At 41.7% G+C, this 14,181-nt stretch overlaps 1 protein-coding gene across 9 annotated transcripts in view; it reads right to left on the bottom strand.

Moving 5' to 3' along the window:
• LOC138749824 (E3 ubiquitin-protein ligase RNF43) overlaps positions 1–14,181 on the bottom strand; it is a 208,494-nt gene that overhangs the window by 51,647 nt on the left and 142,666 nt on the right. For all 9 annotated transcript variants that reach the window (XM_069911733.1, XM_069911735.1, XM_069911736.1 and 6 more), the window contains one exon: positions 10,280–10,402. In XM_069911733.1, coding sequence (XP_069767834.1) covers positions 10,280–10,402 — 123 coding nt within the window. The remainder of the gene's footprint in view (positions 1–10,279; positions 10,403–14,181) is intronic.

Raw genomic sequence — 14,181 nt, 5'->3', positions numbered from 1 at the left:
TTCCTCTCTAACTCCTTCTCACGTTCTCGCAATTCTGTAACGGATTTTTCAACCTTCAACACTTTTTCTGTATTAGAAGCCACTTGTTGTTGACATTCCAAAAAAGCAGACTGAAATTTTTAAAAATCTTCACAAGATGATTCTACATGTGCTTTAACTGTATTCAATTCTGAACTTATCCTTTGAGCCAGCTCATTCATTATTGGCTGAATGACAACATTTAACGGCTTACATTGTAAATCACAAAAGCTCAGTCCTGCTTTCTCTAACGTAGTGGCAGAACCAGGTAACTGCAGCTCCTGCTGCAACTCAACAACAGGCATTTTAACAGTCTTACTGCGGGTCTGGACTCCCAGCGACGGCACCCCGATTTCCTCAGGGGGTCGATGCTGGTCTCACCCCGCAGCTTGCAGTTTAAAAAAAAATCATGGATGAAATCGAGATCTTCAGGTTGAAATGCTTCCTGAAGCGTTTCAGACAATGCCGTCGTCTTCCTGCATGCTCCCTCCATTAAAATCGGCAGGCTGTCAGAATCGGGATCCACTTCTTGGGAACACGCACCTTCCTCCAGAGAATGGGAAATTCCAGCGCTGTCCTTCACTTGGTGAGTAGTAGACTTTTTTTTTCAGCTCCCACAGGCAGTCTTTGTAGTTTAGGCACTGAAGAAATTAAACCTGAGGCTGTAACAAGTTGTTTAGGCCCCACATCTTCAATACTTGGAAAATGTAACTTCTTCTGCACTTGAGGTTTAATCTTTTTACCATTAATGGCCATAATAGTTCCTTAATGTGCTGTTTTGTCCTTAATGTTCTGTTTTGTGGAAATTGCCAAAATGTTTGGCCTGGAAGTCAGCCTGAAGAAAACTGAGGTCCTCCATCAGCCAGCTCCCCACCATGACTACCAGCCCCCCCACATCTCCATCGGGCACACAAAACTCAAAACGGTCAACCAGTTTACCTACCTCGGCTGTACCATTTCATCTGATGCAAGGATCAACAACGAGATAGACAACAGACTCGCCAAGGCAAATAGCGCCTTTGGAAGACTACACGAGAGTCTGGAAAAACAACCACCTGAAGAAACACACAAAGATCAGCGTGTACAGAGCCGTTGTCATACCCACGCTCCTGTTTGGCTCCGAATCATGGGTCCTCTACCGGCATCACCTACGGTTCCTAGAACGCTTCCATCAGCGCTGTCTCCGCTCCATCCTCAACATTCATTGGAGTGACTTCATCACAACATCGAAGTACTCGAGATGGCAGAGTCCACAAGCATCGAATCCACGCTGCTGAATGCTCAACTGCGCTAGGTGGGTCGTCTCCAGAATGGAGGACCATCGCCTTCCCAAGATCATGTTATATGGCGAGCTCTCCACTGGCCACTGAGACAGAGGTGCACCAAAGAAGAGGTACGACTGCTTAAAGAAATCTCTTGGTGCCTGCCACATTGACCACCGCCAGTGGGCTGATATCACCTCCAACCATGCATCTTGGCGCCTCACAGTTCGGCGGGCAGCAACCTCTTTTAAAGAAGACTACAGGGCCCACCTCACTGACAAAAGATAAAGGAGGAAAAACCCAATACCCAACCCCAACCCACCAATTTTCCCTTGCAACCGCTGCAACCGTGCCTGCCTGTCCCGCATCGGACTTGTCAGTCACCAACGAGCCTGCAGCAGACGTGGACATTTACCCCTCCATAAATCTTCGTCCGCGAAGCCAAGCCAAAGAAAGAAGATCCTTAATATTTTAAACTAAAATTTAAGAAGTTTAAACTTGAAAACAAAGGGTTAAAAAATGGGTACTTAAAAGTCCGGCTAGAGAGGTCGAGATTACACGTCTAGACTCTATGCCATCTTGCCATGCCCCCCGAATGAGGGGAAAGATGATAAAATAGAAGAGTTTTTAGCTAAAATTGAACTGCCGAAATTCCAAGAAGAGGAACAAAACAAACTGATAAAACCATTTGAAACAGGATATATTAAAAAAGCTGCCGAACAATAAAACGCCTGGAGAGGATGGATTCCCAATAGAATTCTATAAAACATTTAAAGAGTTATTACTTCCTCCTCTCCTGGAAGTAATGAACCAGATAGAAGAACCACAAAACTTGCCAGATTCATGTAAGACAGCAATAATTACAGTAATACCAAAGACGGGGAAGGATCCACTAACACTAGCATCATATAGACCAATATCTCTACTTAATTCAGATTATAAGATAATAGCGAAATTATTAGCAAACAGATTGGCCGACTGTGTACCAAAAATAGTAAAACAAGACCAAACTGGATTTAGAAAGAAAAGACAAACAGCGGATAATGTCTGTAAATTTATTAATCTAATTCATGCAGTTCAAGGAAATAAGAAGCCAACAGTGGCTGTTGCTTTAGACACAGAAAAAGCCTTTGACAGAGTAGAATGGAATTATTTATTCAAAGTATTACAGAGGTTAAATCTACCAGAAAAATATATCAATTGGATTAAAGCATTATATAATGGACCATTTGTGAAGGTAACAGTAAATGGATATGTATCCAACCAATTTAAATTAAATAGGTCAACTAGGCAAGGATGTCCATTATCCCTCTCACTGTTCGCTTTAGCAATAGAACCATTGGCAGAACTGATAAGAACAGAAAATAAAAGGGATAAAAATAAAGGAGAAGGAGTATAAAATTAGTTTATTTGCAGATGACATCATAGTATACTTTAACAGAACCAAAAATATCAATAAAAGAACTACATAAGAAATTGAAGGAGTATGGAGAAATATCGGGGTACAAGATCAACGCAAATAAAAGTGAAGTGATGCCAATGAGTAATGCGGATTATACAGAATTTTTAAAAATATCACCATTTAAATGGCAAACACAAGCAATCCGATACCTAGGTATTAGGTTAGATAATAATTTAAGCCACTTGTACAAATTAAATTATCACCCACTAATAAAGAAATTACAGGACGACTTAGAACATAGGAAAGAATTACTGCTAACGTTGATAGGGAGGGTAAATTGCATTAAAATGAATGTCTTCCCAAGGATACAATACTTATTTCAATCATTAAAAATTCCCTTAACAGAGAAATTCTTTAATAAACTAAAGAGAATAATAAGGAAATTCTTGTGGAAAGGGGGGAAACCAATGATAGCATTAGGTAAGTTAATGGAGAAGTACAACCAAGGTGGTTTGCAGTTACCAAACTTTAAATACCTTAATTGTGCTGTTCTATAATTATTTTTATCAGATTTTTACCAGACAAGGGAAAAACCGGACTGGACTAAGATAGAACTAGATAAAATAGGGGAGAAGGTACCGGAACATATACTTTATAAGTGGGATGAAAAGCTGGTACAATATAAAAGCACACAAGTACTCAATCATTTACTCAATATATGGAAGATTCACTTAGAAAGGAAAAAAAAATGAATGACCAAATATCAAAATTACTATTGACACAAAATCCGCTATCCCTTTTACAATCGATAGCCTTTCCTTTAGAGAATGGGAGAGAAAAGGAATTAAAAGAATAGAAAATTGTTTTTTGGGGAAATAGTTTATTAACATTTGAACAGTTGAAGTACAAAGGTACAATGTTTGCATATCATCAACTGAAAGCTTATTTGAAGGATAAATTGGGAAACAGACTGAGATTACCAGAAGGAAGCAGCTTTGAATATGTGCTAATTAAAAGATTTATAACGAACATGTACCTTAAACTGCAAGATAAGGAAAAGGATGAAGTAAGCTATAAACCCAAACAAAAGTGGGAAAAGGATTTAAAAATAAAAATAAAAAATGAAACATGGGAAAAGTTATGTACTTTATTATATAAATATAATAAACACAAGGTTACGCATGATACAATATAATTGGTTACAAAGGTTATATATCATGTCCCAAAAGTTAAATAAATGGGACCCAACATTATCAGATATATGTTTTCGCTGTAAGAAGGAAACGGGAACAACAGTACATGCAATTTGGGCATGTGAGAAAGTGGAAAAGTTTTGGGAAGATCTAAATCAGGTATTAAATAAAAATCACAAAAAATAATATACAAAAAAAAAATCCAGAGATTTTTCTTCTAAGTAATATACTAAGTAAGGAATTAGGCCTCAAATTGGATAAAATGCAAAAAAGATTTATTATGATAGCCTTAGCCGTAGCAAAAAAATGTATAATGTCAACTTGGAAAATGGAAGAGAGCATGAGAGTACAGCAATGGTACATGGAAATAAATAAATGTATTCCATTGGAAAAAATAACATATAATTTAAAAAATAAAGTCATATTATTTGAACAAATTTGGGAACCGTACATGGAACATAACAGAGAGGGCCTACTGCGGACCTCCACCCCCTAAAATGATAAGAAGACAAAACAACTTGATCCAGTGTGGAAAAGTAGATCACACATTTTTCTTGTTTATTTTTCATTGTGTGATGACATTGTTTAATGGTTTTATTGTATTGTATATGTTGAATATTTATTGGTTTTGGAGGGGGTGGGAAGGGGGGAGGGAAGGTGGGGGGGGGGACAAAAAGGGAGAAAATGCCACTGTGTATATTTAATGAGAAACATTTGTTTTTATTTTGGTCGATATGGTTAATAATTTGGTCGATATGAAAAATAAAAAAATTATAAATAAAAAAAGGCAGCCAACATCAGAAAGGTCTGCGCCATCCTGGCTGCACTCTTCTCACTGCTACCTTTAAGCAGAAGACACAGAACCCTGAAAACCAGTTACTCTTGGTGCAAGAACAGTTTCTTTCCAACAGATACCACTCTTGATCTTCCCCTTGGGTACACTAATCATGAACTGTCTGCACTAATGCAATTTTTTTTTGCATGTGGATTACTGTAAATATTTGTAGTGCATGCATTTATTGACTCTTAACTTAATTAGTTTAATTTTTTTCTTACAGCTGCAGCACTTAAGAATTTTGGTGCAAATGACAATAAACTCATCATCAACTTCCAATAAAGATATGGCATAACATTTATGTTGGTTTCATCATGAGCTGAAGTATAGGTATTTGTGAGCTGTAACCTTATTCCGTATGCCTGCATTTCCTCAAATTTCTTTATCCTTTTAGTTAATAAAAATCCATCAATCCTGGATTAAAATCAAAGCAGAGCACCAATTACATTTTATGAAAAAGAGTGCAACCTTCCAACAACATTTGAACGTTTTTTTTCCCACTCTCAATGATTCCTGGCCTTAGGTTCCCCAAACTGTGCAAATAGTTCTCATTGACCTGGCAGCTCCATTTAATATTCTGAAACTTTGACTCTATCACTTCCAGGGATAAAACTTCAGTTTGTGCAATTTCTCCTCCTAATTTAACCCTTAAGGCCGATATATCCTGATGTGTAGAATTCTAAACAATGCTTTGTTGTAACTGCCATACTCCCATACATTCTGGTTCTACATACAAAAGGATGTTGTCGCGCTGGTTCGCGATGAGAGAAAGAGGTTGTCTAACTCGAATGGAGTCCGGTTGGACAAACATTTCTGGTTTTTCACACGTGGGGCACACATGTCAGAGCTGCACATGCTGAGGCCAGTCATGTGCATTCAGGCAGCAGCCATGGGATCTAAACAAGGTCCTGCCATTCACTGTGGTGGACCAACATGGGGTATTGCTGCCATGGAGACCAAGCTAAACTGGCTGCAAATGACAAGGAGGTAGATACATAAAAGCTCCTGCGTGCAACGTTCACTTTACCCGGCTGACCGCAGTGCTGGGCTGGGACGCGCATGAAGAGGAATACGCTGCGTTCAAAGCTGACACCGTTTAGAAGACGTCCCATTTTGCCTCTAAAAGGACTCCCGTCCGATGCAGCTGCGAGAAATTCTCTGTAACTAGGCTATTGTTTGGCTTGGAGTCTGGGTGGGGCCTGCTGAGGTTTCTTTAATCTTCACTACCCAGTCGGTGACACATTTGCAGTAGGAGCTGAGCTTCACTGCCTGCACTGGGACTGGAGGGGGGTGGGGCGGGGTTGGGCTCTGTGACAGCTGCTAAGTTTTCAAGCTTCTTCAAATGGAGACCTATAGCCTTCCTGCACCCCTACGTGACCTGCCTAGTAAACACTGGAGCTGTTTTCCTTGGCAGCACATTAGTCACTGCTTTCTCACTCACTTGTTAGCTCCACAGGCTTCTATAGCATTGTTCAGTCTCTGCAGCAACCTGCTGCTTTCTTCTGGCAATGTCAGCTCATGGACTCTTGACGACGGAAGATGGCAAGATGTGGATGCTGCAAGCACACACGAGAGTTTTGTGTTGTTAGAAAATCACGCTCTGAGATCAATTGCTTCGGAGAATAGGTTGCGTCATAATGACTAGGACTGGGGACTGGATAGACCTGCGACATGGAGGTGGAGGATGGGACATGTGAAACGGTGCCAGTGCGCGAAGTGGGGACATTGCACAGGTTGCATGGAGACAGTGGTCAGGTGAGAAGCTCCTGTTCCCGCAGGAGGGCTCTGCCTCCATTGACTGGGATGAGTGGATACGGGCCCCACAAACTCATCACAGGGGTTGATAGACAGCCAAGCAGCACACTGAGCTTCAGAAAAGCCTTGGAAGTTCCAGCTTGTATTTTTCCCTTCTTGAGGGCAAGTTACAGGCTGCAGGGAGTGGGCGCTGGGGTGGGTTTCAGAGAAGCCTTGGGAAGAAGGCAATAACAGCTGCAGACCTGAAAGAGTGTGGCTAGTGGGGGGAATAAAAGAGAGAGGGAGACAGAGAAGTTTGGGGGGGGGGGGAGAGAGAGGGATGGAGAAGGTGGAGGTGAAAGGGCGGTGGGGAGAGAGAGTCCGAGGGAGAGGGGAGAGAGTCCGAGGAAAAGGGGAGAGAGTCCGAGGGAGAGGGGAGAGAGTCCGAGGGAGAGGGGAGAGAGTCCGAGGGAGAGGGGAGAGAGTCCGAGGGAGAGGGGAGAGAGTCCGAGGGAGAGGGGAGAGAGAGTGAGGGAGAGGGGAAAGAGGCAGAGGGTGGGGGGGGGGAAGATACCATTTTTTGGGGGCAGGGGAAGAGAAAGACATCGAGGTCTCACCTCAGCTTGAGGTTTACTCTGTTCATAGAATAATGAGCAGCACTGGAGGCTGAAACTGCATTGTACACATCAAGTGCCTATAGAAGCCACTATTTGGCTTCTGCCATCAATGGAAACCAGATCTGTCGTGACCCTAAGATAAATTTTTGAAAATCTTAACACACTGAAGCATGGGAACAACCACCAAAAGGTTTGAAGGTTGTTCCAGGCAGAGAAGCCATAAGAATTTGGTCTCCATGATATCTCATCATAATTTGAATGCAGTTGATGGAGGTGTAATTCAGAGGTCCAGAGATGACACAAAGATGGGCAGAGGTATTGATGTGAAGAAGGTAGTCTGAAATTGCAAAGAGTTCAAGTTTATTTGTCATCCAATTGTACCAGTACAATCCAATGCAAGGGTCTTGGTGCAGAACAGTGCCAAACACGTACAGACAAATGATACAACACAGTACATATATTATAATAAATATTATTTAAAAATGAGGTTATGGATAGTTGTTTTAGTAGATTCAGTACCCGTTGGAAGAAGCTGTTCCTCAGCCTGGTGATACTGACTCGGATACTTCTGATTTGGGGGGATATAGGGGAGGAGAGGGAGACTGCTGTGATCCTCTCTGCACAGATTGACCTCTGATCTGATGCTCTACAGCAAGTGTACTACACTGTGATGCAGCAAGCCAGGATGCTCTCGATAGAAAGAAAGGTCGCCTTGCCTGTCTTAGCCACTTAAGGAAGTGCAGTCGGTGTTGTGCCTTCCTGACAAGTGAGGAGGTGTCCTGGGTAGGTCACTACTTAAGTGGACTCCGAGGAACTCTCTCCCCACCAGCCTTTCACCCCCACCTTCTCCATCCCTCTCTGCCCCCCCCCAACCTTCTCCATCTCTCTCTCTTTTATTCCCTCCACCACCCACACTCTTTCAGGTCTGCAGCTGTTATTGCCTTCTTCCCAAGGCTTCTCTGAAAGAGGAATTGAGACCCAAGTTGCATCAAACAGTTAATGGCTGAGGTCAGCCCGATTTGCCGCTGAAACAAAAAAAGGAATGTGTAGTAAAATGGCATTCAGGGATCTTCTTGCTCTAGACTATTGCAAGGAATGCTGGGCAATAGTATATCAGGAGGGTGCACAATCAGGAAGGCTTGCCAGGGGGCAGGTTTCAATAGAGAGCAGCAAATCTAGACCACTTTTCAAAGAGTGTTACACACCCACAAGTGGGTCAATTTTCATTATGAACCCATTCCATTCTCACACCTGTTCTGGCTAAAAAAGCTTAAAATCTGACCCATTGAAACAAGACACCGGTTTCCTCCATCATTGGAAAAAGAGCGCAATTTTGTTTTCATTCCACAGCACCCCTCTGCTCTGAAACAACTCATGTTCTGCAGTACTCTTGACAGTCATTGGAGTCCCAGTTTTATTAAATTAAAATTTTTAAAATTTACACACACAGCGCGGTAACAAGCCCTTCGGCCCACGAGCCTGTGCCGCCTAGTTGACTTACAACCCCCGGTCCGTTTTGGAAGGGTGGGAGGAAACCCATGCAGACATGGAGAACGTACAAACTTCTTAGAGTGTCCCAATCGCCAGCGCTGTAACAGCAACGCGCTAACCGCTACACTAAATGGGCCGCCCCAAGGAAACTGCTCCCCAAGGTCTCATTTCACCACGTACCCCCCCCCCCCCCCCAAGCACGCAATATATCTTCACCTTTATATTAGGATGATCATATGTACATGTCAGATTTAAATAAAACAACTACATTCAGTTGTAATCTTTAAGATACACAGGACAGTCATTTTGCTGTCTACTTGTATCTCGAGGAATGGGAGTGGGATGGCAAAGAGAAGAAGAATTAAAAGATGAATGGGGAGAGGGAGGTTGATGGGAGACAAGGGTGGAGAGAGGAAATTTCTAAAGTTATGAGTCAAGCACAACGTGGCCAATATCTGAACCTCATCATGTTCAAGGCTGGTACTACCATTAGGCCAACTAGGCAGCTGCCTAGGGCTCAGTCCTCAGAGGGGCTGTTCAAGAGAGATTCCAACAGCTCTGGCACCTCTGCGTCATGAATGACATTGCTCTAACACGCTATAAACATGCGCGTTAGTCTGGTAAGCCAGAGGGAGGAAGTGGTGCGGCGCTCAGCCCAGCCTAGGACGCAAAATAATCTGACACCGGTTCTGCTCATGTTGAAGAAAGAGATGATGAAATTTCTTTTATTGAAAACTCCTTAGCAATTTTTCTTCTCAACATATACAATAAATGCAGCAACAAAATTAAAATATTAATTTGTGATCTCAATAATCATATGCATCAATTAGAATTTACTGTTTGACATTATTAGACAAAGATCTTCTGTTATCCTTTTGGGGGAGTTTCAAGGTTCCATGCCCTGAAATACTTCAATAAATGCCTTCGGGTGAGTATACAAGAGAAACAGAGAAGTTTGTAACTAGATCATTTAAATCGTGATGAGAATTGGGGATTGAATTCATAATTAACCATTAATGGTGTTCACGGACGTACATATTCAGCACTTGGAGATGAATGGAGGAAAGAAGAAAAGTGGTTGCAAGTTAGAGAATCAGACAACAATGGTTGAAGTAGGTGTGGCCATTGCACAAACCTCACCCAATCAGTTCGCATGCATTCGAAAGTGCTCTGCTGGCATCCATCCCTCGTTCTGTCATCACTCCCGCCTGAAGGAATCAATGCTGAATTCCCAGCTCAACAGATGGATTTGAAGCTCGTGGGGTTATCAGCGACCTTCGGTTAAACATCTGGCCAACGCGGATTGCCAAGGTCTAGTGATCCTGACAGTAGTCTGCAAGGTCAAGAAATGGCCAACTAACCTTGAGTACTGTATCCAGTCTGAGCCAGGGCAAGTCTGAGTAGCTAAATGGGCCTGCCTCAGTTTTCCAAGTCCGAGTCTTAGCCTACGGTACCTATACCTGGCTTCAGTCAGTGAGAAGCTAAAGGGCTTCTGGCATCAGAATTTTGGAAATATTTCACCTCTTTGAAAATCAGTATTTTGCAAATATTTATTGGCATTTAACCTTCAACATTCAATCCATGACACTCTTACAGCAAATAATTTCCTAGATACCATCTCCAATTGATTAAAGCATTGAGTGTGTTCCTGCATGCATGTGTATACAAGGACGGATGCGCATATACATATTACTATTATAACCTGAGTGTGTGCAGAGATTCCCTACCTTGTTGAAGAGTGAGAGACAAGGGTGTGGGTCTCGATCAGGTCTCTCCAGCTTGATCATACTGACAAAGCCATAGTCTTGTTGTTCATCTTCACTGGTATTACACAGCCATAGGGGGTGAAACTGTCAAAGCAAGCAATAAAAACTCAGAAAACGACAGGCCAAGCATGCATGAACAAAGAGAGATGGCACAGATGGGGGTGGGGGGGGGGTCATAATGTCCAAATGCAACTTTAATAATGCACCTTACTCCAATATTCATACCATGTATGAATTTTTGGGGTAAAAATCAAGGTTGAGGCAGAGACAACTTTCAAATATGCTCCAAGAAAACATGTTGAATTGAGGAAATGTGCATTCCATTAATTACACAGAATCCTCATTAAAATCATGTACAATCTAGAAAGTGTAAAGGGCATTACAGTTACAATACTTGTCCTTTCCCATATATCACACCAAATTTATTGTCAAGAGTATATACATGACATCGCATACAACCCTGAGATTTCTTTTTTCCTGCAGGCATGGCAGAATTACCCCTAATTGGTAGTGGAAAAAAATAAACTTCACATTGAGTGAACTTGTAAACAATCAAAAGAACTGTAAACTGATAATGAATGTAAACAAACTGACTGTGCAATACAGGGAGAGCAAAAAAAATCAATAAAGTGCATGAGTCCTAAAATGAGTCCTTGATTGTTGTTGAGGAGTCTGATGGTGGAGGGGTAGCAACTGTTCCTGAACCTGGTGGTACGAGTCCTGTGGTACCTATACCTCTTTCCTGATGGCAGCAGTGAGAACACAGCGTGTGCTGGGTGGTGAAGGTCTTTGATGATTGCTGCTGTCCTCTGACAGCAGCGTTCCCTGTAGGTGTACTCAATAGTGGGGAGGGTTTTGCCTGCGATGTCTTGGGATGTGTCTTTTTGGTACATTTGAAATACACTTTATTTCATGTCTCCTTTTTTGCAGCTTCCTACACATTTAAAATTTCTGCTTATTGCACGTCTTGTTTGTTCCACTGTGTAAGCAAATAGAGACAAATGCCATCGCTCTTTCTGTATTATTCTTCTTGAACAATTAATATTCGCTGCACTTCTGAGGAACAAGATGATGGGAAACCACCAGGACTTGCAGCAATGCCCACAGGACACAAGTGAAGGACCATAAAAGGTGTTAGAAAATGAAACACATTTATTCTTCACATGCTAAATGGAAAGAGTAATGAGCAAACCATCAAGGGTCTAATGCAAAAGTCTTGGGACTTGAGTGTAATTAATTGTGTTTGAAATAGTGATATGAATATTACAGTGGAACCCCAATTATCTGGAATTCAACGAGAAACAGCTGGCAAAAAATAAAATCGAGGGAATAAATAAATAAAACAAATAGCAAATAGACAAGACTGGGAGGATGGACCCCACTGGGGAGCGCTGAGACTTCACTGGACACGGGCAGGTTTGCCCGGCTGATCTAGCAATGCCCCTTGATGCACACACATTCTTTTTGCTGGCGGCACTTGCGTGGTGAGCCGGGTTGTCAGGGTGAGCAAGGTGTGCCAAGAGTCTGGCTGAGACACTTGCGTGGAGGTGAAAGGTGGTAGAATACGCCCGTGGGCCTGACCAGGATGACAGTGGAGTCTGAGCTGGAGGGATAGGGATAGGACATGGAGGGAGAAGATGACAGTGATGTTAAGAAGTCGCTGTCAATGGTTGGATTTTAGACCTGGCGTACAAGACGACTCTGATTTTCAGACAACACTTTTAAGATTTAAGGAAGCATCGTAAATGCTGGTATACATAGTAGGTTAAAAAAAATGTTTAAAATTGGCGAGTTAGTGTAGCGGCTGGCGCTATGCTGTTATAGCACTACCGGCTGGGGTTTGAATTTAAATTATGCAAGTTACAGGAATTATCTGATTAAAGTGAACTTTACATAATTAAAGATTACAATACTGATTATTTTCAAATCATTTACATTTGCATCGTCTTTTTTTCCTTTTACAGGGTGTATTCTTAAAGCAAATGTTTTAGTTAGGCATTGGAAGTGTGAGTCTCAGTCAACCGTAAAATTCACATTATCTGACATCTGCAATCCCCGTTGGAGATTCTACTGTAGTTCACTTATGATCTAAAATTCAACCACACTGGACATTTATATAAAAAAAACAAACAAAAAAAAAAACGCAAAATGAACTGAATAACAGCGAATGGGCAAAAATAAAGAGACCAACCAACCCCCAAATGAAGCAATCGATCCTGCAAATGCCATTAAAAAAACAAATTTGAAAATCTCAGAATTTCCTTATGATGTTGTATTTCCATCCCGATACTGAATGAAAACACCATTAAGACCATTAGTTTGGGTCCGTGCAGAATATTTGGGAAGGAAAAAAAAAAATCAAAATTTTAATTAAAATGAGATCATACCATAACAGAGCTAAAACAAACAGAATGACTGCTGTGTTTAAATAAACGGAGTTCATTTCACCATATGGAGCACCCTGGTCTCTTAAGGATGAATATCAGAGCTTTCATTGGGCTTTAGAAAGCCACTACCTTGCATTTCAAAACTCCAGGATTTCCAATTCACCTAAAAATGATAAACCCAGAAAAGTTGCTACATGCCAGGTCATTTTGTAATACCAATTGCAGCTTGAAATTGAGTGGGGACATCGTACGCGCCATTCCTCAAACTCATTCATTTCCTGTCTTCCGTTATGTAATACATGTGATTCCCCTACAGTCAGGATCTTTCATTTTTATCCTGATGCAGTACCAGTGCTTCTGAAATTAGAAAGAGCTAATAGCCCATATATTTTGCAACACCTTGTAGCCTACGGGCTTTGCCAAAGGGCAGCACAGCTTGGAGGATTCGATTTGAAGCGGAGCACTCACATCCATTTAATATGCCCACCAGAACGATTATCCTCCCATCCTTTTCATTGGGCTCTCACTTTCAGTTAAAAGTGCATAGTTTTCAGTGTATTCCACCAGCCCAGAAATTTCTCCTTGAATCTCTCATCCTCTCTGGCCTAGGATCCACACTCTCCCTGCTGCAGTTCCCACCGTGCTGACCAAGAATCCATCCTTCTCATTTTGGAGCGAGGCCACTTTGTCTCTGGTGGTTTCTCTTTCATATTCAGCCAGCTGTTACCAGAGTAACGCAGGAAATGCGTTTAAGGCAATGATGAAACTTCTGAAGTTTTATTGACTGTGAAATTCAAACTCTTTTTTTTTGTTCTCCCCAGCCTTGCACTTCATTGAATTTCCATTCGTGGACACGAGATGTTCCAGCTGGCATCTGTTTCAGTCACAGAAGAATTGTAATACAAATGGGGCATTGTACCCAGACCATTCCCTTCTTAACACAAGACAATCTTCAAACAACACTGCACCCAGACTGCACTGCCATAACACAAGCTCTTCTGTGAATATTATGTTTGAGGAGGTGATGAGCAGGTCATACTCGAGGCAATATGGTAAACTTGATTAAAAATTAAACTGCAGTTGGAATCAAATCAAAGGAAAAGTGTAATTGAAATGTAACTTGCGTCTTCCTGTTTGTGCAAAGAAATGATTATCGAGTTGCGAGACTTTGCTTTCATCTTTGCTCATCTACTGCCAGCTGGGCACATGCCGATGCACAATCTCATTCTTGGTATTGTAAAGATAGTTTATAGAAGCCTAGTCTGTATGATGTACTCAGCAATTTATCGCAGGGACATCTCAACTGCCTGGGAGGCATTAAATAGTTCAAAGGCTATTTGGCGATCTATATGATGGTTGTCCCCTAAGCCAATGACAGTGAAGCTTCATTACATCATAAAAGACGCTCGGATTGCTCACATAACAAACCCGGTTTCCATTTCTTTCTTTTGAGATGTTTCTTAAAACCTAGCATGT

The sequence above is a fragment of the Narcine bancroftii genome, chromosome 14 (assembly GCF_036971445.1).
Source record: "Narcine bancroftii isolate sNarBan1 chromosome 14, sNarBan1.hap1, whole genome shotgun sequence".
NCBI classification, from domain to species: Eukaryota; Metazoa; Chordata; class Chondrichthyes; order Torpediniformes; family Narcinidae; genus Narcine; species Narcine bancroftii.
This window is presented reverse-complemented; position numbering and strand designations above follow the sequence as displayed.